The sequence below is a fragment of the Enhydra lutris genome, unplaced genomic scaffold, assembly GCF_002288905.1.
Source record: "Enhydra lutris kenyoni isolate GAN:26980312 unplaced genomic scaffold, ASM228890v2 scaffoldscaffold41, whole genome shotgun sequence".
Classification (NCBI taxonomy): Eukaryota; Metazoa; Chordata; class Mammalia; order Carnivora; family Mustelidae; genus Enhydra; species Enhydra lutris.
Genome location: NW_019154125.1, coordinates 12,679,113 through 12,703,211, shown reverse-complemented (window position 1 = coordinate 12,703,211; position 24,099 = coordinate 12,679,113). Strand labels below are relative to the sequence as shown.

Here is a 24,099-nt window from a genome sequence, read left to right as displayed (position 1 = left end):
TGTTTCTCATATAACTAGACATATACCAGCCCTATCACCTAGCAATTTTACTTCTATGTTACTCAAAACAAATAAATACACATGTCCACAAAAGGAGATGTACAAGAATGTTTATGGAACTTTATTAGTAATAGCTTGTGTGTTCAGCAAAAGGAAAATAGGGGGGGTGACCCTCTGATATACAATGAAATACCACTCACCAACTTAAAGGAATGAACTACTGATATATACAACAATGTGAATAAATCTCAGAAAATATAATGCTAAATGAAAGAGGCATTATATAAAAACATGCATACTGGGGGCACCACAGTGGCTCAGTGGATTAAGCCTCTGCCTTTGACTCGGGACATGATCCCAGGGTCCTGGGATCAAGCCCGACATCGGGCTCTCTGCTCGGCAGGGATCCTCCTTCCCCCTCTCCCTCTCTGCCTGCCTCTCTGCCTACTTGTGACCTCTGTCTGTCAAATAAATAAATAAAATCTTTAAAAAAATGCATACTGAATCATCCTATTTGTCTTCAGTTCTATAATAGGCAACCATGGTGGAAAATAATCAAAACAGTGATTGCCTTGAGGAGGTTGGCAGTTAAGAAAGGCCAAGAAGGAACTTTCTAAGATGACAGCAATATTCTATTTATTAATAGAGATTTGGTTATCCTGGGAAATGTGTTTATCAAAACTCAAAGCATGCTGTACCTAAGAAAAGAAGAAATCTCAAAAGAAAAAAAAAAAGATCTTGAGCTCTAATTGGTAGTATGTACGTTGAACTATCTAGGGGAGGAATGTACTGATGTAGCTTACATTGATGGATGGAAAAATGAGATAGATTGATGGATGGAGGGCAGGATAGATAGATTTAATAAAGCAAATAGAATAAAATATCAATGCAGAATCTAGGTGGTGGGCATCGGGGTGTGCACTATAAGATTGGTTCAGCTTTTTTGTATATTTGAAAATTTTTATGATCAAATATTAGGAAAAATTATAAAAGCTTGTCTACAGTAGTTAATGTTATTCCAAGCACTTTGTATGTGTTAACTCATTTATTCTGCATAATTCTTGTGACAGAAAGAGGCTGGTTGTCCACCAAATCCACTACCTCTTCTCTCTGGTCACACAGATGCCTTCTAACAAATCATGTGTTTACCTGTGGTCACATGACAGTTCTGGCCCGTGGACTGGGAGTGGAAGTGATGGGTACCATCACAGGGCCTGGCCCATAGAAATCTTTCCCATCTGAGAGTGGATGGAAACCTCATAACCTTGGTACTTTTCGCTGACCCACTGGAGGAGCAATACTGGCCCACTGGAAATATCTGTCTGGGACTTCTTTCGAGCTTGAAATATACTTCTTGGTTATACAATAGAAATGTGTGGTTTTATCTACTGTTTTTATCTACTGTTTTAGTTACCACTCTAACTTGCACATAATTCTACATGATGGGTACTAATAGTATCCTTATTTAATACATAAGGACATAATCTAGAGGTAAGACAGCTCAGCAGCAGCCCTGGGATGCAAACTCAAGCAGTTTGGTTCCAGAGTCTAGACTCCTGAGTTTTAACACTATCTATGCCTCTTTTTCTCTTGTAGGTACAAGTAAGTAATTGTTTGTTTCTCCTTCAAGCAACAGATATAACTCAGTGGCAGTGGATCACCTTGCAAAATACAAATTTGTATTCCCAGGAGCAGACTTTTCTTAATAATGACTGAGTGTGCTGGTCTGCCAGTTTTGTTCCATGTCAGTCAGGCAGGGTAGACAGTGTCTGGGGAATGAAGGGGAGGCAGGAGGGAAGAAGAGGACACAAACAGCAGCGCTGACCTTTGAGGGCACATTATTGTCACTGTTAATCTAAATAAGAATGGGGAGGAATCCCTATTCACTATATATAGCTTACTGATGTCCTTTTGACTGGTGCTTCCTCTGGTCCCCCCAAATTCATATCAAAATAGGGAGGGTTGAGCTTCTCCCTTGACCTCTACATGGCCATATCTCATCATTAGTGATAATAGCAGAAAAGGTAGTTTCTTCACCCCAGATCAATACTTGATATAAACCATGTGTATTGATTTACTGAACTCCTGGTAATGAAGCAGTGTCTACAAGACCCAAAATGTTAAATGGAAATACCAAAAGAGAACCTCTGATATATTGCTGAGCTGAGTTTTGATAGGTTCACCATATTCCAGAGAAATAAAATGCTGAGCATAGATCCTCCACGATGCACATAGAGGCAGGAAGCAGAAAATTTGTACATAAACCTATTACTGTGGTGCTCTGGAACTTTTACTAACCATTGGGCTCCTAATTACCAGATGCCATGGAGCTTTGAGTTACATTTAGGAAATTACTGAGGTTGCCAAATTCATATTTAAAAAGAATAACAAGGCACACAGTAATGTCAGATGGCCTTGTGAATCAACACAGAATCAAATGAAATTCAGCCATGCCCTTTCTGTTTTCATGTTTGTTATGCTTTATCAGGTCACTGAACATGAAAATAAATCAATACAGATCCTTTTGCTTTACTCTGGTCAGAGGCTGCAAGCCAGCAAACACTTGGTACCAGGATTATTGGCAGTTGTTTCTGAGTATTAATGGTTAAAAATTTCCGAGCACCTAGGTGATGTGAAATTTCTTAGATTTCAAAATGCAGTTCTTAATTTCCTCAAAGATCTCTAGATCTTTCTCAAACCTTACTCTTTAAACTTAGCCTTTAAAAAACTTTCACAGTCTGAGCCTAAGTAAACCAATAGCATTTTATGAGTGTTGACACCACCATCAGTTTCTCCCATTCATGTCAGATTTTGGGGTTTGGTTTCCAAGCCTTAGTCAGGTGAGTCCCCAGAGATGACCCTCAAGGTCTGCTACATTGGTCACTGTGAACATAAAGAATTGGATCCTAGATTCTTGGCTCTGCTCTACCACAGAATTTCTGAGAGGTAAATATTTATTTAACTACCCAACTTCAAATAGTACCCCCCAGTCCATGTCCAGGCAGAACCCCAGAAGATGACCTTCCTTGTAAATAAGACTTTTGCAGATACAGTCAAGTTAAGATGAGGCGACAGTGGATTAGAGTAGCCAATAGTCCACTATGCCTCGTGTTTTATTTATTTTTTTAAAAGATTTTATTTATTTATTTATTTATTTATTTGAAAAAGAGAGAGCAAGCGAGCATGTGCAGGGAGGGAGGAGATGGAGAAACAGACTCCCCACTGAGCAGCAGCCTGATGTGGGGCTCCATCCCAGGACCCCAGGATCATGACCTGAGCAGAAGGCAGACACTTAACCGACTGAGCCACCAGGTTCCCTGATGCCTGGTATTTTTATAGGAGGAGAAAACACAGAAAAGAAAGATACATGTGGAGAAGGCCATGTGACAGTGGAGGCAGAGATTGCTTGTCTTCAATTCAAGGAACACTAAGGATCGCCAGCAACTACCAGAGCTAGGAAGAGGCAAAGATGGAGCCACCCCTAGAACCTTCAGAGAGAGCCAGGTTCTGCCAATGCCTGGATTTCAGACTGTAACAACAGACTCTGTTGTTTGGCTGTTCTAGGATCTCATACAGATAACACCTGATACAGAGATAATGTTTCCAAAGATTTATTACGAAATATTTGAAACCAAATCAGCATGGAATACATGATGCATTTCTCTTTTTTGCTCACAAGCTGGCCTCTAAAAACAAAAAAGAAACAACTACTTTTGCTGAGGTGGTAGCTGGTGGACAGCGAGGCATTTGTCACCCTCCACTGTGTCTGAAGGAATGACAGCCTTTCCATGATAAAGAGGAGCCAGAGAGTATGCCCAGAGCCCCCAAGACCTCTTCTCCAGTGACCAGCAGTATCTTCTGAGATGGTACCTGTGACACTGAACCTGAGAACACCCTTGTTGTTTACAGTCGCAAAGCATAGTGGCATCCCTTTGCAAAAACATTCGGCACTAGGTTCCAGGGCATGAGCTCAGTGGCCCTCATCACATGTTTGGGCTTGCCTAGCTGGCCTACCCTTCCAAAGCCTTAATGTCCTCACCCAGGGAATGCTAGTCACGGTACTGCCTGTCTCTCTCAGTTATTCTGAGAGTTGAGTGAGTTAACACGTGGAAAGTGCTTGGATTGTAGCTGGTACACAAAGCCCTAAATCAATGGCAGGTGCTATTCTTGTCTAGGACAGCCCCAAAAGCCCCAGAAGGAGAGCTTTATACAGAACAGTCTTCGTTGCTTCATAATGCAGAAGAGTTTGGAAACCACTTCTCTGAAGAAAAAAGTTCAATATTGAGGATAGCACAGTCTAGGAGACATTTTACTTGATTCCTATTTCCAAATGCCTACAAGAGAAAACTGGAACAAGTCTGAGACAAGTGTTTATACATTGCCCAGAGTAAGGAGGTAAGGAGGTTACCTCCTTTGGGTAAGGAGGTTACCTCTCTGGTAAATAACCTTGTGTGTCCCTTGGCACGAGCAGCTTAATAGCTTCCTGATAGCAGTGACGAAATGAACTTTGGTGCAGAATAAGTGAACCTAAAAAAAAAAAAAAAAAAAGAATAAGTGAACCTTTCCTTGCGCCTTCTTGAATTAAAGAGAGCACTCAACCTTTAGCAGAGCTGAGATCCAATTTTAAATGACACATTCAGTAGAGCCGGCACCAAATTTTTCTCCTACATCGTGGAGGATTCTGACTTCATCCACATTTGCACCAGGCCTTTGTGAGGCTGACAGACACCTCCAGTGCTCAGAAAGCATAAGCATCTTCACTGAAAATTTGGTCTGTCTTGCATATTCTGGCTTTCTCAATCTGATAGTCTCTAGTCTTTCACAATATGTGTATCTCCTAGAGAAAAAGTTGATCACTTAATGGAAACAACCAAAAATCTGTCACAAAATTTTGAGACCCCCTTAAAGCAAAAGTTTAATGAGAAAGAAAAACGTAAGTCACACTTCTAAGTGTGGAGTCTATTTACTGCCTTTCCACATAAATTTGGTTATTTAAGCTTAAGCTGCTTAATTTCCTTGACCTCTGTGTTGATTAATTTGCTCAAAGTGTAGAATAATAGAATGAAGTGTCCAAAAGGTGGATGGTGTCAACATAGGACTGAGTTTACATCTAAATTTCACATGGTCTGTGGCCAAATGGCTGTCAAGACAACAAAGAACTATCTTCTGTTCTCAAGCTACTACAAGTCCCTGCATTCAGTGCCTCGAACGGGCAACATAGCTGACTCCATTTTATTTCTGGAGACTTCGTTCTGGTCTAGCAAGTAAAGAACTCAGATGTTACCACTCCCATCCTCCCCACAAGAGAAAAACTGGAAATCAGTGACTTTTCTTCAGATCCATCCAAGAACTGAGTTGACAAGGCAAACCACCAGCCTGAAAACTGGAAGGGAGTACAGAGAACCAGAACCCACAGGGAGCAGACACTGCAGCTGGTGGGGACACATGAAAGATACATAACTGTCCTGGAGGCTGAGTGTGGATTAGCTCAAGAGGAAAAAAAATATATTCCTGTGAACCCAGTCTTAGGGGTGCCTCATACTTCTGTGAGTTTTACCTGCAAGAACCACACCAGATTCTCAAGGGAAAGATCAGATAATAATCCCTGCCTACTTCAAGCAAGAGGAGGGAAAAGTAGCCATTATGAAATATACCCAGAACATTCTGTTCTCATACAAAAAAGCCTGCCATCAAGGGAAACTATCTTCCTAGAACCTACCTGACTTGTGTTTTACCTGAGTCTGACCAACAGAGGAGAAAAGAAATGCCCAAGACCAGCCCCCATTAGTCTTTTTACCCACCTAGGAGGGTGAAAAGGAGCTGAGAGATGCCTGTGAAGGTCATAGCCCAGGGCCATGAGCCGACACCTAATCATAGGAACACAGAATGCATCTCCCTCCCTCAAACCTTACCGCTGTAGCCAAAACATTCCTTTATAATAATGGAGGATTAGAGCTAAAAAGAACTGCAAGATTCAGACCCAATTTCAGGAGTCCCTAAGAGAGCCTAAACACAATAAAAGAGATGAAAACAAGGACGCCAGAGGATATGTTATCCTCTGGCACCTGCCAGCATAGCAAACAGTAAATACAGCCTACCCGGCAGCCATACAAACCTGAAACCTCACACTGAAGGTATATTTACCTTTGTTCTTACTCAGTACATCATGTCTGTCCTTTAATGACAACAACAGCAACCACAAACACAGGCTAAAAAGCAAAAGCACATATGGGAGAGGCATAGCAAACATCACAACTGGACTCAGATATGTCAGAGATTTTGAAATTATCAGACCAGGAATTTAAAATAAAATGAATAATGTGCTAAGGGCTGACAAGTGGACAGAAAAACAGAAAGGTGGACAACATGTAAGAACAAACAGGTAGTGTAAGCAGAGAAATGGAAATCTATGAGGAAATCAAAAGGAAATGATAGAAATGAAAACTTATATAGTAGAAGTGAAGAATCTCTTTGATGGGCTCATTAGTGGACTGGATATAACTAAGGAAAGTGTCAGTGAACTTTAAGATACATCGAGGGAAACTTCCCAAGATCGAAAGCAGAGAAAAAACAATGGCTGAGGCTGGGAGCCAGAACCAAATATACAAGAACAGTGGGAGGATTATTGTCTTAAATAGACTTAATTTTTTAGAACAGATTTAAATTTACAGTAAAATTGAGAAGATAGTTCAGAATTTCCCATATACTTTTAATGCAGCTTCCCCTATTACTAATATCTTACATTTTCATGGTACATGTTACAATTAGTGGATTAATATTCATACATAAGTATTTACTAAAGTCTAAACTTTATTCTGATTTTCTTAGTTTTTTCCTAATGTTCTTTTTTGGTTCCAGCATCCCACCTGTACACATTACATTTAATGATGTCTCCTTGGGCTTCTCTTAACTGTGACAGTTGCTCAAACTTACATTATTTTTGATGATCCTGACAGTTTTGAAAAGTATTATTCCTTGGGATTTTCCTAGGGTTTTTATCATGATGTGGATTTGAGTTACAGTTTGAGAGGAAGAAAACAGAGGTAAAATGCCATGCTCATCACATCAAGGGTACATACTATCAACATGACATATCATTGTTGTTGGCCTTCGTCACCAGGCTGAAGGTAATGTTTGTCAGTTCTCTCTACCATGAAGTTACTCTTTTCTCTTCCCATACTTTGGAAGGCAGTCACTATGTACAGTCTGCAGTTAAGGAATGGGGGGGTTATATAACACCTCCTTAAGGGAGAAATATCTACATAAAATATTTAGAGTTTCTTTCTTTCTCTCTATTTTCCTTCCTTTCCTTCTTTCCTTCTTTCTTTTTCTTTCTTTCTTTCTTTCTTTCTTTCTTTCTTTCTTTCTTTCTTTCTTTCTTTTTTTCTTCCAGTATGGACACATAGATGTTTATTTTACACCTTGGGTTATAATATAATACTTTTTATTTCTTGCTCAAATTGTTCCAGCTTTAGCCATTCAGAGATTATTCATGTTCCTTTGACATCTTCTCAGAATTATGGCTTTATATATTTATTTTGAACACATCCTTACTTTCTGGCACTAAAGTTGTACTCGGCCCATCTTATATATTACCTGTCTCATCCTAGAATTGTCTCTGGTCACTGGTACTGGAGGATGTTATGAGAAACCATGGTCTGGGTGCTAGGCATGCTCATTGCTACTGGGGCTTCATCTCTTTTAGACTATGTCACTTGACAGAATAAGGAATAGATGTTATAGAATAGCACAAGTATATCCACACAACTACATTTTCTTTATCCAACTATCTGTATCTGTATTAAGATCAACATGATGTTCGTTTGAGATCTCCATTTCATTGTTACATTGGTTATGCTAGCTTCCTCCCTCTGCTTGTCTGTAAATTCCCACTCCAACTGAAAAACTTGGCTCACACCATCTGCCATCCATTCACTCAGTTGCTTAATTCCAATATACAGGTATGCAGTATCAGCATTGCTAATCCTTACCTTCTTGGGAAAAAACCTTATCAACTGGAGTACAGTGCTTACATGCAGTTCTTTTGTCTCTAGTCTTATAGACTCCAGTATTTCCAACTAATCAGCACCACCCCTTCAGGGAACTTATTTTATATATTTGTAATACACTTAGATCCTCTTGTCATGATTTGCTTTCCTTCCTGGGACCCCTCAACCTCATAAATTATTCTTAAAATTTGTATATGTTAAGTTTCCCTTATTATACTGTGAAGTTCTAAGGGTTTAAAGTTCATGTGTTTTTTATTGTACATCCACCATCACAGTACCAGGAAAATTATTTCACTGCCCTAAAATTCCCTTGTGCTCTGGAGTGCCTGAGTGGATCAGTGGGTGGAAGCCTCTGCCTTCGGCTCAGGTCATGATATCAGGGTGCTGGGATTGAGCCCCACATCGGGCTCTCTGCTCAGTAGGGAGCCTGCCTTCCCCTCTTTCTCTGCCTGCCTCTTTGCCTACATGTGATCTCTGTCTGTCAAATAAATAAATAAAATCTTTAAAAAAAAAACCCTTGTGATTTACCCATTTAATCTTCTCTCCCTCCCCTTGAGCTTCTAGTAGTCAGCAATCTTCTTCTTGTCTCCATAGTTATGCCTTTTCCAAAATGTCATCTAATTGGAATCATATACTGTGTAGCTTTTTAAGAATGCTTTCTTTAACACTGAAATGTGTATTTAACTTTATCCATATCTTTTTGTGGCTTAATAGCCCTTTTTATCACTTAATAATATTCCATTGTTTGTATATACCACGGTTGTTTATCCAGTCACCTATTGAGGATAGCTTTGTTGCTTCGTTTTCAAATCACTTGGGGACATACCTAGGAACGTAATTGCTGGATTATGTGGTAATACCACATATTTAAAAAATCACTTCTGGTACCAATGTTTTATGATCCTACCAGAAGTAGCATTATTTCCATTTTATAGTAATGGCTAATAGTAATAAAATACAAAATATGAATATGGGGAAAGTAAAAAATAACAAAGATATACCATATCAACACCATTTTCTCCCCAAAGTATTCTCAGTGAATTAATGCTTTCTCTTAACTAGTTTATTTGGAATTAACAACAAATTTACATAGTGAGATAGATGCTGATCTATTGTGACTACACCTAAGGGATATCAAATAAATCAATGTATTTTCATGTTAATAGCCATTAGGAAGTCATTTTCTTTTTCAGTGTTTCAAGGAATACTCATTGGCCCATCTCTGGCATTTGGTGGGATATGTTCATGCCAGATATCAGCAATGTTATATAGTCATGTGACATCAACACAGTGTTTTATGATATGACTTTTAAAATTGATAATAATGCTATAAAATATTCTTGAAAGTTGCTAAGAGAGTGGATCTTAATTGTTCTCACCACAAAATAAAAGTAATGGTAATTTATGGAACATGATGAAGGTATTAGCTAACCCTACACCGGCAATAATATTACAATACAAAACTTTATCAAGTCAATACTTTGTACACCTTAAAGTTCTAAAATGTTATATGTTAATTATATCTCAATGAAATTGGGAAAGAAATGAGACTTTTTTGGAAAGAGACCTGATGAAATTTGGAATTTTCTAAAAGTTTTTTCTAACCTTTTCTAAAAAGTTTCAAAGCTATACTCCAAAGCACTGTGCTAAGCTCTGAGGAAACACATATTATATGTAAGACTCTGCAGCTAGACTCAAAAGAGCTTGTAACTGTATGCAGGTGGCTAAGGGAAAGGGATTGGAACATGGTCCAAAGTGTTTCTGGAAGAAGATAATTTAAGACTAGTATCATATGAATGAAAGAGAAGACTATCACAGGCATAGTAAAGATGAAGAAAGTATTTCCTGTGGAAGTGATCTATAAGGTTGAGATTTCCACAACTGAGCAATGCCAAATGAGTGGCCTTATATATCTCAATAAAAGTCATTAAGTGCCAACAGGAATCTCAATCCCATTTGAAAAAGACACTTCAGAAACCAAGCATTCGGTTCATAAAGAGAGGTAACCATACTAACCATATTAAATGCCCTGCTATTAAAGTTAATTCTTGACAGTTATTTAACAACTGGACAGTGTTACTAATCAAATAGTATTTTATGAAGTATTTCTTTCTTTCAAATATCTGTGTATGAATATGTACATAGATGCAGGTGTGTTATTGAGAAGTACTTAATAAAAATAATGTAAATTAATATGAAAATTAAATATCCAAAGCAAAATACTTGAAACTGCATTTCTTTTTATTTTCTAAATAAGATTGTATATGTGGGGGTGCCTGGGTGGCTCAGTGGGTTAAGAGTCTGCCTTGGGCTTGGGTTATGATCTCAGGGTCTTGGAGATCTAGGCCCACGTCAGCTCTCTGCTCAGCAAGGAGTCTGCTGTTCTCTCTCCTGCCTGCTCATGCTCTTTCTCTCTCTCAAATAAATAAATAAAATCTTTTTTAAAAAGACTGTATGTGTGTAGCATAAAACTGACTTCCAAATGATATACGTTCATGGCATCGTAATCATTTCCAATCATTGTCATTTTAATCATTTATTGAGTTTAAGAATTTCTTTTCCATATAACCCATTGATTATACTGCTTGCTCATCATTGGGTGTCCAGTGCATACTGAGTTCCCCTGAAAGAATGGCTGGGAGTGAGGGTCTGCTCTTGGGACTAGCATCTCCCACAGGCCCCATGTTCTTGCCTACAGTGCCCCTATCACTGCTCCAGGCTCACCTCCTCTTCCAGTGCCCTGCCAGCTGGAGTCTGGAAGCATGGAGTGCAGCCAACCCCAGTGCATCTGCTACCACCACCCCCTCTGTGCTCTTGCACCAGCTCACAACCTCTGCTGGGAATGCCATCCTCTTGGGCTCTTTGCCAAATGGGATGGAAGATTTTGCAGCTTGTACCTCTATACCAGGGTCACAATTTAATTGTGTGTGTGTGTGTGTGTGTGTGTGTAAAGAGATAACAGATGTATATTAGGTAATGAAAGAAATGATCCTATGCATTTAAGTTATAGTCTTATTTATGGAGAAAAACAGAAATAAAAACTTCTCCCCTTCCCTCCATCCCCTTCACCTTCCATTTCCGTCTGAACATATAAGTCTTAAATGAAAGTCACTGTAAATTACAATCCAAACATTCTGAGTTTTAAAGAGCTGACTGTAAGCTCTCCCGTTTTTTTTTTTATTTTGTAAAGCTTTAATGAATTTGCTCCTGTACCCTGTCATATAATCTAATACCCCACCTGCCACTAATGCAAACAGAATAAACTACAAATAAAATACATAAATTACTCTAAGAGCAAATAATTATGGGCTCTTTGATGCTTTGTTCAGCCTATTAAGCTTTATACAATTTGCCGCAAGAAATGTATTCAACATTGTACCAACAAAGGACATATCTATTTGTATTTCTGATTTTAACTCAAAATTTCAAACAATCTAATATGATAACATATTATTAAAGTAGATATTTTTTATCTTCCTTTTTTTTAGTGGGTAAAGAAACCAAGAAAAAGAACTGTCAAATAACATTCAAAGTCATAAAGTCAAGAAATGTAGGTGATTCCAAATCCCAAAATTCCTACAACATTATGGCAATATCATTTTTATAGTTTGATACAATATCTAGAAATCTGAAATATATGTAATGATAAATTTACATTTTATAAGCTATTATGATGGAGAAACTATCCATACCCAAAAGAAACTTATTTTTGTATTCTTATAAAATGTCTATATTTACTGCTTATTTCCATTGTTAATAAATTCATTGCAGTATTATCTCCCACTCCACAACTGTCTTTTTAGTTATGTCCATTTTCTGCTGCTTATGGTCCAGTAACAGCTAGAGGAAGGAGATTTAATATGAGTCTTGGAAGCCTTAGCATTTATATATGTCTATTCTTTAGAAGGGATGTGCACTGGTGAGTTAACAAGGTTTGGAAGCTCAGGGTGATTCCTTTTCTCGTAAAGAGGAGTAGTTTTTCACATCTTCCCTATGGAGAGATGAACGGGGAGGTTCTGAGTGGAGGCAGGTCATGAAATCTGACTGCTTCTATCTGTGTCTGTTCTGGTTATTATATGACAAAGTACTACAGAACACTGTGGTGTAAAACGAGCATCTTTTTCATGCTCACTGATTCTGTGGGTGAGGAATTTGGAGACAGTAGGATGGCTCACTCTGCTTCACATCTGGGTTCTCAGCCAGGAGTGACTGTACAGTAGGGACTGGAATCACAGGGAGTTATCTTCATTTGTCTGACAGTTGAAGCCCTCTGTTGGCTGGGCCTCAGCTGGCTCTTTCACTGACCCATGGCTTCTCCATGTGGTCTCTCTGCAGGGGCTTGTTTGGTCTTCCTCACAACACGGCAGCTGGCTACAAGAGAGAAAAGCAGAATTATGTGGTGTTTTATGACTTAATCTCAGAAATCACATGGCTTCATTTCCACCATATTCTGTGAATTGAGACAGTAACACTGATCTATTCAGGTTCAAGGGAGCACATAAACCTCGCAGTAGATAAGAAGAATTTCAAGATAATCACACTATATGAAGATTACTTGGAATGAAAGATAAAGTCATGCCATTTTGAAAAATACAGTCCACCACAATGAGTCAAATCTGTCTTGAAAATTACTGTCATTATTTCATAAGCTGTGTGATTTTCCAGCAGCAGTATAAAAAGAATCAATGGTCTGAGAGTATTTTTAAGTTAAATTATCCATGCCATGGACCTCCTTCTGGAGATGAGTGAAAGTTGATTTATGTCCATTCTTTATGACTGGATCTTTGCTGCTTCTATATTCCTATGATATAGAAATAGTGGTGTAAGACAGGTAATACTTTACCCATTGACTGCCAATAATTTCCTAATCTGCTCCATGATAATGATAAGAATGACACTGGCAAAGCCTGCTCAAGTAGATGTCACTCAGAAAACCCAATGCAACATATAGCTGAATCACAAAAAAAATGAAATCCTGGAAAGCCTTGACCAAAACAATTTAGTAATAAAGACAGTGTTGACCTTCAATTTTTTTTTTAATCCCTGACAAAATATTTGAGATTTGGAGCATGTATATATGGGTTGGTATTGTTTAAGTCCTTAGTTATATTTGAACTAATATTTGAATGGCATAATCAAGAAAATGTCCATAAGTCAAAAAAATTTTACCTACATATCAATCTAAATGGAAATACCCTCTATTCCTTAAAAAGTAGGCCTTAGAAACAGATGCTTATGTACAGAAGAATGATTTCAAAATGTAACTGAAAGAAACACTGAGATTTATTTTTTAATCTGAAAATAAAATTAGGTGTGTGAAAGTAGCTTAGAATAAAGGAAGCATACTGGATAAGACCTTGAGAGGGTCATCTTATTGTAGTGCATTCATCTAAGCAGAATTCCAAAATGAAAACAGGCTATAAAAAAAAACTTCTACTTTACAAAAAAAAAAAAAATTATTCAGTGTTTATGAGTGCACTAGTCTTCAAATTATCTCAGAATATAAACATTCTTAATTTTCCCTCGAATGGAAGCATGCTCCAGCTGACATTTGTCCTGGTTTTGTGTAGGGTTACAGGAAGAATGGCAAAACTCTCCCATCTGTACCCAGATTGAAGACATATTATTTTAAGTCATTTTCCCTCATTGCCCCCGTCTTGTAATCTCTTCTCCATGCCAGTAAAATGTCTGGATCTCTCATCCTCCAAATGGTGTCTAATTTAGACCTGAGAGTTGCAGGATACATTTGGGTATAAATAGCCACAAAGTCTCATTGTTATGCAAGATGTAAGGGGGTATAAAATATGAAAGATATGGAGGGTATAAGAAAAGCATGAATTTTGTCATCATGGTAAGCAATTGTACATTGTGTTTTTATTAGCAGTGCCATTTTTAGTGTTATTTCTAACATCTGTGCATATTCATTTTTTTCTAACAGATGTCACCATGTATTATTTCCAAAATACTGTCAGTGTTAGGACCCTTCAAAACTACTACTTATTCTGACTTATGTGTTAAATTTTACTTACTAAATTGAAGACTATTTAATGATTCTTTTTTAATATAAAATTTGTACCTTTGAATACTAATTGTTAAATAGAATTAATTACTGAAGAATATAAATATTTGCATTGTGGGTTTTCTTCTTGGCTATACATAAATCTGGAGCCCCTTTCCCAGAACAGGAGAGAAGTGATACAGCTGTCAGAATGCCGTGTTCCCCATCCCTGTGCCAGCTGAGGCAAATGACAGTGCTGTTCTCATTCTTCCCTTCCCACATCTCAACCCACCCTCCACCTCCACCTGTGAATACCATTCACATGCATATTCCTTTAAATGCTGCTGTCCCTGATGGCTAATGATGATGAACATTTTTCATGTGTCTGTTAGCCATTTGTATGTCTTCTTTGGAGAAGTGTCTGTTCATGTATTCTGCCCATTTTTTGATGTGATTATCTGTTTTTTGAGTGTTGAGTTTGCAGAGTTCTTTATACATCTTGGATATCAGCCCTTTGTCTGTAGTGTCATTTGCGAATATCTTCTCCCATTTGTGAGTTGCCTCTTTATTTTGTTGACTGTTTCCTTTGCTGTGCAGAAACTTTTGATCTTGATGAAGTCCCAAAAGTTCATTTTTGCTTTTGTTTCCTTTGCCTTTGGATACATGTCTTGAAAGAAGTTGCTGTGGCCGATGTCAAAGAGGTTACTGCCTATGTTCTCCTCTAGGATTCTGATAGATTTCTGCCTCATGTTGAGGTCTTTAATCCATTTTGAGTTTATCTTTGTGTATGGTGTAAGAGAATGGTCAAGTTTCATTCTTCTGAGATACCACCTTATACCAGTTAGAATAGCCAAAATTAAGACAGTAAACAACAAGTGTTGGAGAGGATGTGGAGAAAGGGGAACCCTCTTACACTGTTGATGGGAATGCAAATTAGTGCAGCCACTTTGGAAAACAGTGTGGAGATTTCTTAAGAAATTAAAAATAGAACTACCCTATGACCCTGCAATTGCACTACTTGGTATTTACCCTAAAGATACAGATGTAGTGGAAAAAAAAGGGCCATCTGTACCCCAATCTTCATAGCAGCAATGACCACAGTTGCCAAACTGTGGAGAGAGCCAAGATGCCCTTCAACAGACAAATGGATAAAGAAGATATGGTCCATATATACAATGGAATATTATACCTCTATAAGAAAGGATGAATACCCAACTTTTGTATCAGCATGGATGGGACTGGAGAAGATTATGCTGAGTGAAATAAGTCAAGCAGAGAGAGTCAAGTATCATATGGTTTCACTTACTTGTAGAGTATAAGGAATAACACAGAGGACATTGGGAGAAGGAGAGGAGAAGTGACTTGGGGAAATTGGAGGGGGAGACAAACCATGAGAGACTGTGGACTCTGAGAAACAAACTGAGGATTTTGGAGGAGAGGGAGGTGGAGTGTTGGTTGATCCTGGTGGTGGGTATTAAGGAGGGCATGCACTGCATGGAGCACTGAATATGGTGCATAAACAATGAATCTTGGAACAGTGAAAAAAATAAAATAATTTTTTTTTTTTAAATGCTGCTGTCCCTGACTTTCTACTCCCACCAGTCTTCCCCTTTCTTCTTTTGGAGCCACTGAGGAAAGAATGGAAGGTTTGACAAGATTGGTACTGTGGTAGATAGCTGTGGGAGTTCTCTTTCCAGAGTTGTGTCCTCACTACCTGCTGAACTTCACATGGCGTGATGTGTCACATGGCAGTGATGTGTCACATGGCTGTGTGAAGCAGCCCACAGGGAATCTCGGAGCTGTGCAGTTTTAGAATTGGAAGAAACTATGGAAATCATGGAATCCAATGTTTTTGCAATGGGTCTAATTGAGAATAATAGTAATTATATTAATTAACACTTATTGAGTACTGACTTTTGTTATAGGAGCCCAATAATTTCATGTGGTAGATATTCTTTCTGTCAATGTTTAACAGAGGTTACTGTCATGCAGAAAAAATAATATCTTGCCTATGACCACACAAATCTGAGCTGGATATAGGATTTAATCAAAGCCATCTAATTCCCAAGTGTATGTTAATGTTTACTTTCTCGATCTCTTCTGTTGCAGCTTACCAACATCCGAGAACACTGATCCTGAGAAATGTCGTTATTTTCCATGTCATAGTCTCTGCCACTTATTCTGCCACATTGGCAAACTTACTTGACTTTTCCATTTCAACTAACTCATAGGCTCGTTGATTGTATGAACTCAGGACATAGAAAACACTCAGTATAACAATAAACAAGCGGTTGTATAATAATTAGCACTAGCCATAGCAGCACTGTTAGTTTTAAATCAAAACTTAACTGATACTTTTCTTCAGTAAATAACTCCTAGGCTTGAACAGCATATTTTTAGGCTGAATTTCCAGTTGAGGCACAATATCACACAGAAATATAAAGTTTTATTTGTACTTTCAAGGATACAGAAAACCCACAGTTTTGATGAAGTAGAGAGTCATATGAGACTTCACAAGTGGTCCCTGGCCCTACTTTCCCACATCTGACATTGAATCTCTTTCCCTAAATAACAGCTGAGATTTCTGATGCAGTTGTAGGCCCCTTCAAACAGCAAGAAGTGTTTACATTATGAAACATACCCACTTTATGCCCTTCAAAACTATAAACTTACTGGTTTATTACAAGTAATCTTCTAGCCAGGGACATCCTGCTAAGGGCATTCTATGGATAAGGTCTCTTCCACCAGGCAAAAATCATTATTTTTCAGAGATCCTGTTGAGGATATTAGGCAGTTAACATCTTTGTTCCTGCCCCACCTGTAAAGAGGGCTCCTCTTCAAAGGGATGAATTGGTTGCAAACCAGCTATTTTTAACTCTTTCCTATTTCCATTAAAAATTGTTGAAAGTAACTACACTAGACCCTGTAGTTTGGTCTCTGTTTTACAAACACCTTTATAGCACAGGTCGTAATTATCAATGTCTTATCATTTGGTATTAATTCCAAGATTATATTGTTCCTGAATGATTTGGCTTTCAACATATAGCCTTCCTTGACTCTTTAAAACCCACGAAGTCACTTATCTTATTTACTAGTAGTTGCCATTTTAACTATCTTCATATGTAAGAATACCATTACTCTAACTTTTCTAGTAGTTTCAAGTGCAATGTATAGACATAGATTAAAGCATTTTTAAAAGTATGTCTACATAAATGGATAGATATACCTTTTAGAATAGGTTGTATCCACTAAGTTGTGCCCTCATTGCAGTACATTATAATTATTTCCTTGTTTATTTTTCTTAGATATAAGTATCAAAATTATATGTTTTATTTACCTAGGAAGAATCTGGCATAATTCCTGACATAAATATGATTGAATATCCTCTCAAGCAACAGCTACTGAAAAAAATAGTTACAATATTTGTTTTTTATCATTATCAACTAGTTTCTACAAACCTCGAGACTATCTGTAGGAATGTACAGCATAACAAATTAATTACAGAGAGGAGAAGATATTGTAATGCCTAAAATTTGCTGCAAATTTAGTTTTCTCTTCAGTACAACTATAACACACTTGATATCCAATCCCAAATGAAAGTGAGTTATCAATCAAAGATAAAGTTTGTAACAAGAAATTTGCTGTTTTAAATAAAAGTGGGCCATGCTAGTGTGTTCTCTCCAATTAGCAAGAGGAGTCCCTCTTTGACTTCCTTCTCTAAGTTTGTTTCTACTTCAAAAAAAAATATTCCTTTTGTCAAGATACAGGTTTTTAAATTACTCTTTATGTGTACAAATACCATGAGGCTTAGCAAAAAGTAATTTACAGTGGCAATGCTGTTGTATTGGAAGAAGGGCAGCAGAGGTTGATTTCTTTATGTTTTTATTGATGGGACAGTTTTGTTTTGAATTTTGAATATTTTCCATAATGGAAAAGTGGTTTTCCATAGAGAACACTGTGTGTAACATTGATTCTTGGATCCTGACAGGATAACTGTGGAAAGACGTGAATTTTCCTAAGGGATTGGTAGGTTTTAGAATTTAAGATCGTAGTTTAGATCCTTACATGTTTTGCTCCTTTCCATTAATTATCCACAACATTGTCATGGATGAAAAAACAAAGAGACTGTTTTTAGTTTTGAGAAACAGTTAACATTGTTCTTACTGAAGTACAGCATCATCAAAGCCATTAAAGAATATATGATTTACCACAGTAATCGACTCGTGTTTTGAGCAGGCACAATTTTTATTTTATTGCAAGACACACAATCTTATATACAATACGTAATTATCACCTTCCAAAATTACAAGATATAAATATATACAATAAAGAATATATGAGTATACTTTTGTTTCAGGGAAGAGAACTGCCTCAGAGCAAACAGGTTTATGCCCTTTTGGGATGGGATTTTCGTACTTATGCTAAAACTTCTAAACAGTTCTTGTTTAAAAAATAAATCTCATTGGATGGACATATAGCCTTGTCATAGTTTTCTCGTTAAAAAAATCTAATTTTAGAGCGAGCTAGTAAGGAATACCAATGAAGTGTATTCCAGTTATTCACCTTATTATGTCCCAATACTAGATAAAACATCTATAAATTATCCAATAATGGTTCTACGGATTTAAGAACCTGTATTTCTCAGCAACACATCATAGAATGAAACCACTTTCTTAAGATTTATGTGAATATTCCTTGATTTTTTCAAAACTAACTTTCCAAACTGTGTTCGTTGTAGCATTATGCTTCGAGTTTTGACTTCAGCTCTCTGCATAGGGGATGCTTTTAGATTCTTAGGAGTATTTCTGAGACATTAATGCCAGTCTCCCCCAGCTAGAATTATGGGTTTTCATCCTCATTGCTGTCTCCTGCATGGTTGTTTCATTTCTCTGCATCTTTTTATGACCCCTCAATAGATCTTATCTTCCAGAAGTCACCAGGGTGGGAAGATGGAATTTAGGTAGTGTTGATCTTGAGGTTTGATACACACAGTTCTGGTCTGTGTGTAGCCTCCTTGTTGTGATGAGAAAGCAAGAATATCAAAACATGGAACATAGACAAACATACATCATCTCACATACACATGCATGCATGTGAACACACAATCACATATATACACACATGCACTCACACTCACAAACGCATGCACACAAAATCACATACACAAAAACACATATACTCATGAATACATGCACAAACATGTACACTCACATGTGCATACTTACACAATCACACACATATATCCACACATGCAGCTATGCACACCCACAATGCACACACAGAAAGACATATATTGACACTTTCACGTATGCTCACATGATCACATGAGCACACCGACATATACACTCACTTACTTGCACATGCATGCCCACATACACACTTTTGACAAATGAATATTTTTGTGTAAATGGTATTTTCTTTAACATGGATGACTCACTTTTTCATTCTTTAAAATGGTGCCCTAAAATGACAAAGCCTCTCTCTCTTCTTCCCGTTTGGGGTAATTGGTGCCCACAATAATAGAGAACTTAGAACATCTCTCATGGGCACTCAGAGCTACTTCTCTCTCTCCATGAGCTGCAAACTTAGGTATAAAGACATGCAGGATAATCTGGTTAAAGTTCAGACTCTAATAATGGCAACAGATGCCATAAGGGCACGTGGGGTGCTAAGTGAAAGAGAAACGATTACTATAGTTACTATAATTTTATTCCATGAATGTATATTTTTGCACTGTGTAAGAATCCTTCAAGAAAATCCCCTGGGTCTTACTGTTCCATAAAGAGATTTGTATATTTCTCCCATCAGTAGGGCTTGTTCCTGAAACTGCTCTCTGCATAAATATCCCTTCTATATGGTAGCCAAGATTTTTAACCATGGGGTAAATGCCAACCAATATTTAAGCCATTCCTATCTACATTTAGTTGTAAGAATACAAGGACACCAAAGAAAACAAGTGAAATTTAAGAAATGCTCAAAGAGCACTGTGGGTTCATTTGGAAGAACTTTGCCTTTTGGCCTTAAGTCATCTGTCAGATGCCATGAAAATCTGGAATATAGACAAGTATCATCAATAGCCACATATAAAGCCTTCAGTGCAAGGTTTGCTTCCAAAAGGAGTATATACACAAGACAGAAAGTACACAGTGAACAGAAATTATAGATGTAATGATGTCTATGAGTATGTAGGACTATAAATTTGATTTTCCCATTAAATTCCAGGAGGTGCTGCCCTAATAACATATAAGATTAAGGAAGAGAAGAGACAGGGGTTATTTCTAAATTATCCCTTTCTTCTCCCCAGGCAAATTATAGAAAAAGCCATTACCTTTGAAATCATAACTTTCAGGGGAAAGATGAGGGAATTAATATATCATCTGGAAGTTTTAGCAAAATTATCCTAAATGTGCTCTCATAGCATTATCCTCAGCTGGTATGTTCTTCACAGAACACAGTGCAAGGTATGGCCAAGCACCACAGGTGACATAATGTCCTTGTTCAGCCCGCAATTAGGAACATTTCTACTTCCTGCCAAAAACCACAAAATCCTAGCCCAAGATTAACATGAGCAAAATGCCCTCCCACCACAGATAAAGAACGTTTGGTAAAGCTATATATTCATGAGGAGATGTTGCATATAAATTGGATTCTGTCAAGTCAACAACCTGGGAATGAGTAAAATATTTTGTGTTTGTTTAACACATGAGTTATAAGCACCACTGAATTGCCTAAATGGTGCTCAAGGGTCTGAAAAAGATGGCGTCTGACAAAGACGGTGTCTGACCAATTCCCAGAGTGAAGCTCCTGTTGCCACAAAATGTCTCCATATCTATTGTTAATAACTCAGGGGATATTGTGAGTATGTCCTCAGGAAAGTGCCTGACTGGGGGGCAAGCCCAGCCCTTATTAGCATGTATACTATTAATTACAGATGAAATATATATACTTCAGTGGTATTTAAACCACTTTGTATTTCTTGACATCAGGACATGCTTTATCATGAAATTATTTATCTGAATAGCATGCTGCGAAACGAACTGTGCCTTTTAAGAAATTAAACTATGTTGGAAATCACCTTTTGCATGTTAAATAACTTCATAAATATCAAGATAATTTCCTATTATACATGAACATCAGACACCTCAGGTGTGGGTCCAAGCCATACTTAAGCCAGAGTCATCACTACACAGCCACATGAAATGTGTGTCCACATAGCATAAAGTGAGCTAGGCACATGTCCTGGAAATGGTTCTTGTTTTTTTCAGGTTGTTGTTGTCAATGTAAAGCATCTGGATAGGTCATCCACTAAGCTCTGAAACCAATAATTTTTCCTTGTCCTTTTTTCTAAACAGAGCTTTTGGAACCACACTGCACAGAAAGGCCACAGCAGATGGGTCCTGGACTAAATCTAGGTAATCAGAAGAAAAAGGCTTATTTCTTTGTTCATCAAAGGAACTGAGAGTCAGCCTTGCTTCCTTGCCTTATAAAGAGGCTGAATTTGCTTACTCAAATCCTTTATACTCCATCCCTACAGCTTTGATACTTCCACAGACCTGAGTGGCCAACCCAGCCTGCATCTTACAACTTCAGACCATGAGATTTCTAAAAGTTTGTTAAAAATTCTACCTTTCCATCTCAGACTTCAGTACTAATCTGAGTTAACCCGAGATCATTAAACTCTTCTCTTCCTGAAGAACTGTAAGAAGACATCTCCATGACTAGTCATACTGGTTTATTTATCCCATCAACATCCCTCATGTAAGTAGGATCCTGAACTGTATTTCTGACTCTACTAGTGCTCTGTCGCTCCATCCTCATCTTAATTGGAAAGCAGAAGTCTCTGAAACATCGCTTGAAGTTTTCATCAAGAAAGGCATAGAGAATGGGGTTCAGGCTGCTGTTAGTATAACCTAAGGCAATGCAGAAATAATAGCTGGAAAGGGCAGCTGTGCTATGAGAAGCATTCCCCAGAGCCTCCACAAGGATGAAAATGTGAATGGGGGTCCAACAGATGATAAAGACCGCCACCACCACCAGAACCAGCCTGGTGATCCGACGGAGGTTGCGATCTTTCTCTCTGGAGCCAGAAAGGAGTCGGACACTCTTCAAACGCAGGATCATCAGGGTGTAGCAGATGATGATGATGATGACAGGGATCACAAAGGCAAAGACGAAGACACAGATCTTCATGAAGAGGTCCCACCAGGAGTAATCATCATCTGGGAACTGCAAGGAGCACTCAATGACATCCACATCTGGACAAGGTGAACAAAATAAACAGAAGCACAAAAAGAAAATCTTTTCTTATTACTGTGGCTGCAAAGTATTCTAAAAGTGAGTTTTAATATGTCTGGGTACTAAGATCCAATTATGGTGAGATGATATTACCTAATGTAGATCACAAATTAGGAATGAATGCTATGTATATTAACCATCCTATCCATGCTTAGATCAATGAAGCCAGAAAGTCACCATTTATTGTTAACATATGCAATGCTATGAAATACATATTACTAGCTTGTGATATGAATTATGTAGTTGTGGAAACCAGCTTTATGTGAATGTGAAGAACTAAACTGGTAATTTATAGCATAAGCCCTTACTTGCAATTCCAATCATTAACAATTCTCCCACATCTAAGGCTCTGACAATAAAAGCTAGTATCTATTTGTAATAAAGGAGTAAATGTTTCAAATATAGCCATTCAATTTAGCAAAAGCCAACCTGTCTGAAAACATCGAGTGATTTACAAAAAACATTATGTGGGCCAGTAAAAATTTATACAAATTGTGTCTAAATATGATGCAGGAGTTGTGACTTAAAGGAATCAATTGCTTACGGGTGTTGTTGAAACATGAGTAAATTTGGGGGGAAGGAAGAGGAAGAGGAAGAAAAGAAAAGAAAAAAAACAGAACAAGGAAAGGGAGAAAAAGGAGGAAGAAAATCATCTTCATTAGCACCATCATCAAGGAAATTCATAAGTGAGACATATTTTTCATTTTTATCAACACTATGTAACAGATAAAACAAATATTTTATTTGATCAATTGGAAAATTGTGTTATTTGCTCTGCTTCTCTTTGCTGGATAGTATTTCTTTGGAGTGACCTTCATATTGGAAAGAGCAGAGACCAGAAAAAACAGAGATCCAGGAATAAGCACTTTTTTGATATTTTCTTTGGGGGCCTGCTCACCGCTCTGGGGCTCCCTTCTTCCTCAAGAATCAGCCAGCCCACATTTTTAACTCTTCCCTCTGAGAAATCATTGAGCACAGAGCAGGAAAAACTCTTTGTCGTGATCTGATCCTTCCTTACTGATAAAGTAATCATGAGCAATAAGAGCAAAATTTTTATAATGATATATTCTTCTGATATTGAGAAAAATTACTTCAAAAATAGAACAAGAATATTTTTAAGTAGTGAAACATCTATATTTTCTAAAACATTTTAATGTGATCTTAATCAAATATCTCTAAGTAAAACAAAATGTACCATCTTAGAATCTCAATTAGACATACTTACAATACAAAGAATATAATCATTTTGCCCAATTAAGATGACTATCTTAGAAATTTATCTTTTATCAACTAGATACCAGATAAAACCTTTCATAGTAAATGCAAACTTCCAGAATAACTTATAATTTTTGATTCTCTGAAAAAAAATCATTGTTTAAAGTACTATTACTATGAAGACTATTAGAAACAAACAAGCATCTTTTTTAATTTGTGCTTCTAGTGTTCATGGGAATACTAATAGTTAAAATCATTTTTTAAAAAATCATCACTATTATCATTAAAAAATCATATTATTAAGCAACTTTTGACAGTGCACATTGCAAAAATCTGAATTTAAAAAATATACCAGTCTGGATTTGACTTGTCTACTGAAACTAGTCTCCTTGAAAGTAGGGAACATGTTTAGTTTTGTTTTGTCCTTTCCACGCTTAGCTTTTGTGTATATCAACATTGTCTCTTTCTTAAATGTCACATCAGAGACATTTATACAGAGTCTGATCCATTTGAATAGTTCTGTCCCTTGCAACTTATATTCTCTCTCTATATTATACTCAAATTATTTTTTAATCATTATAT

The 24,099-nt window shown here is 37.3% G+C and overlaps 1 protein-coding gene across 1 annotated transcript in view; it reads right to left on the bottom strand.

Moving 5' to 3' along the window:
• Positions 1-19,126: 19,126 nt before the first annotated feature.
• Positions 19,127-24,099, bottom strand: part of LOC111155441 (opioid receptor kappa 1) — a 30,404-nt gene continuing 25,431 nt past the window's right edge. The window contains exon 3 of the mRNA XM_022515599.1: positions 19,127-22,262. Within this exon, the coding sequence (XP_022371307.1) occupies positions 21,730-22,262 (533 nt within the window). The 3' untranslated portion in view covers positions 19,127-21,729. The remainder of the gene's footprint in view (positions 22,263-24,099) is intronic.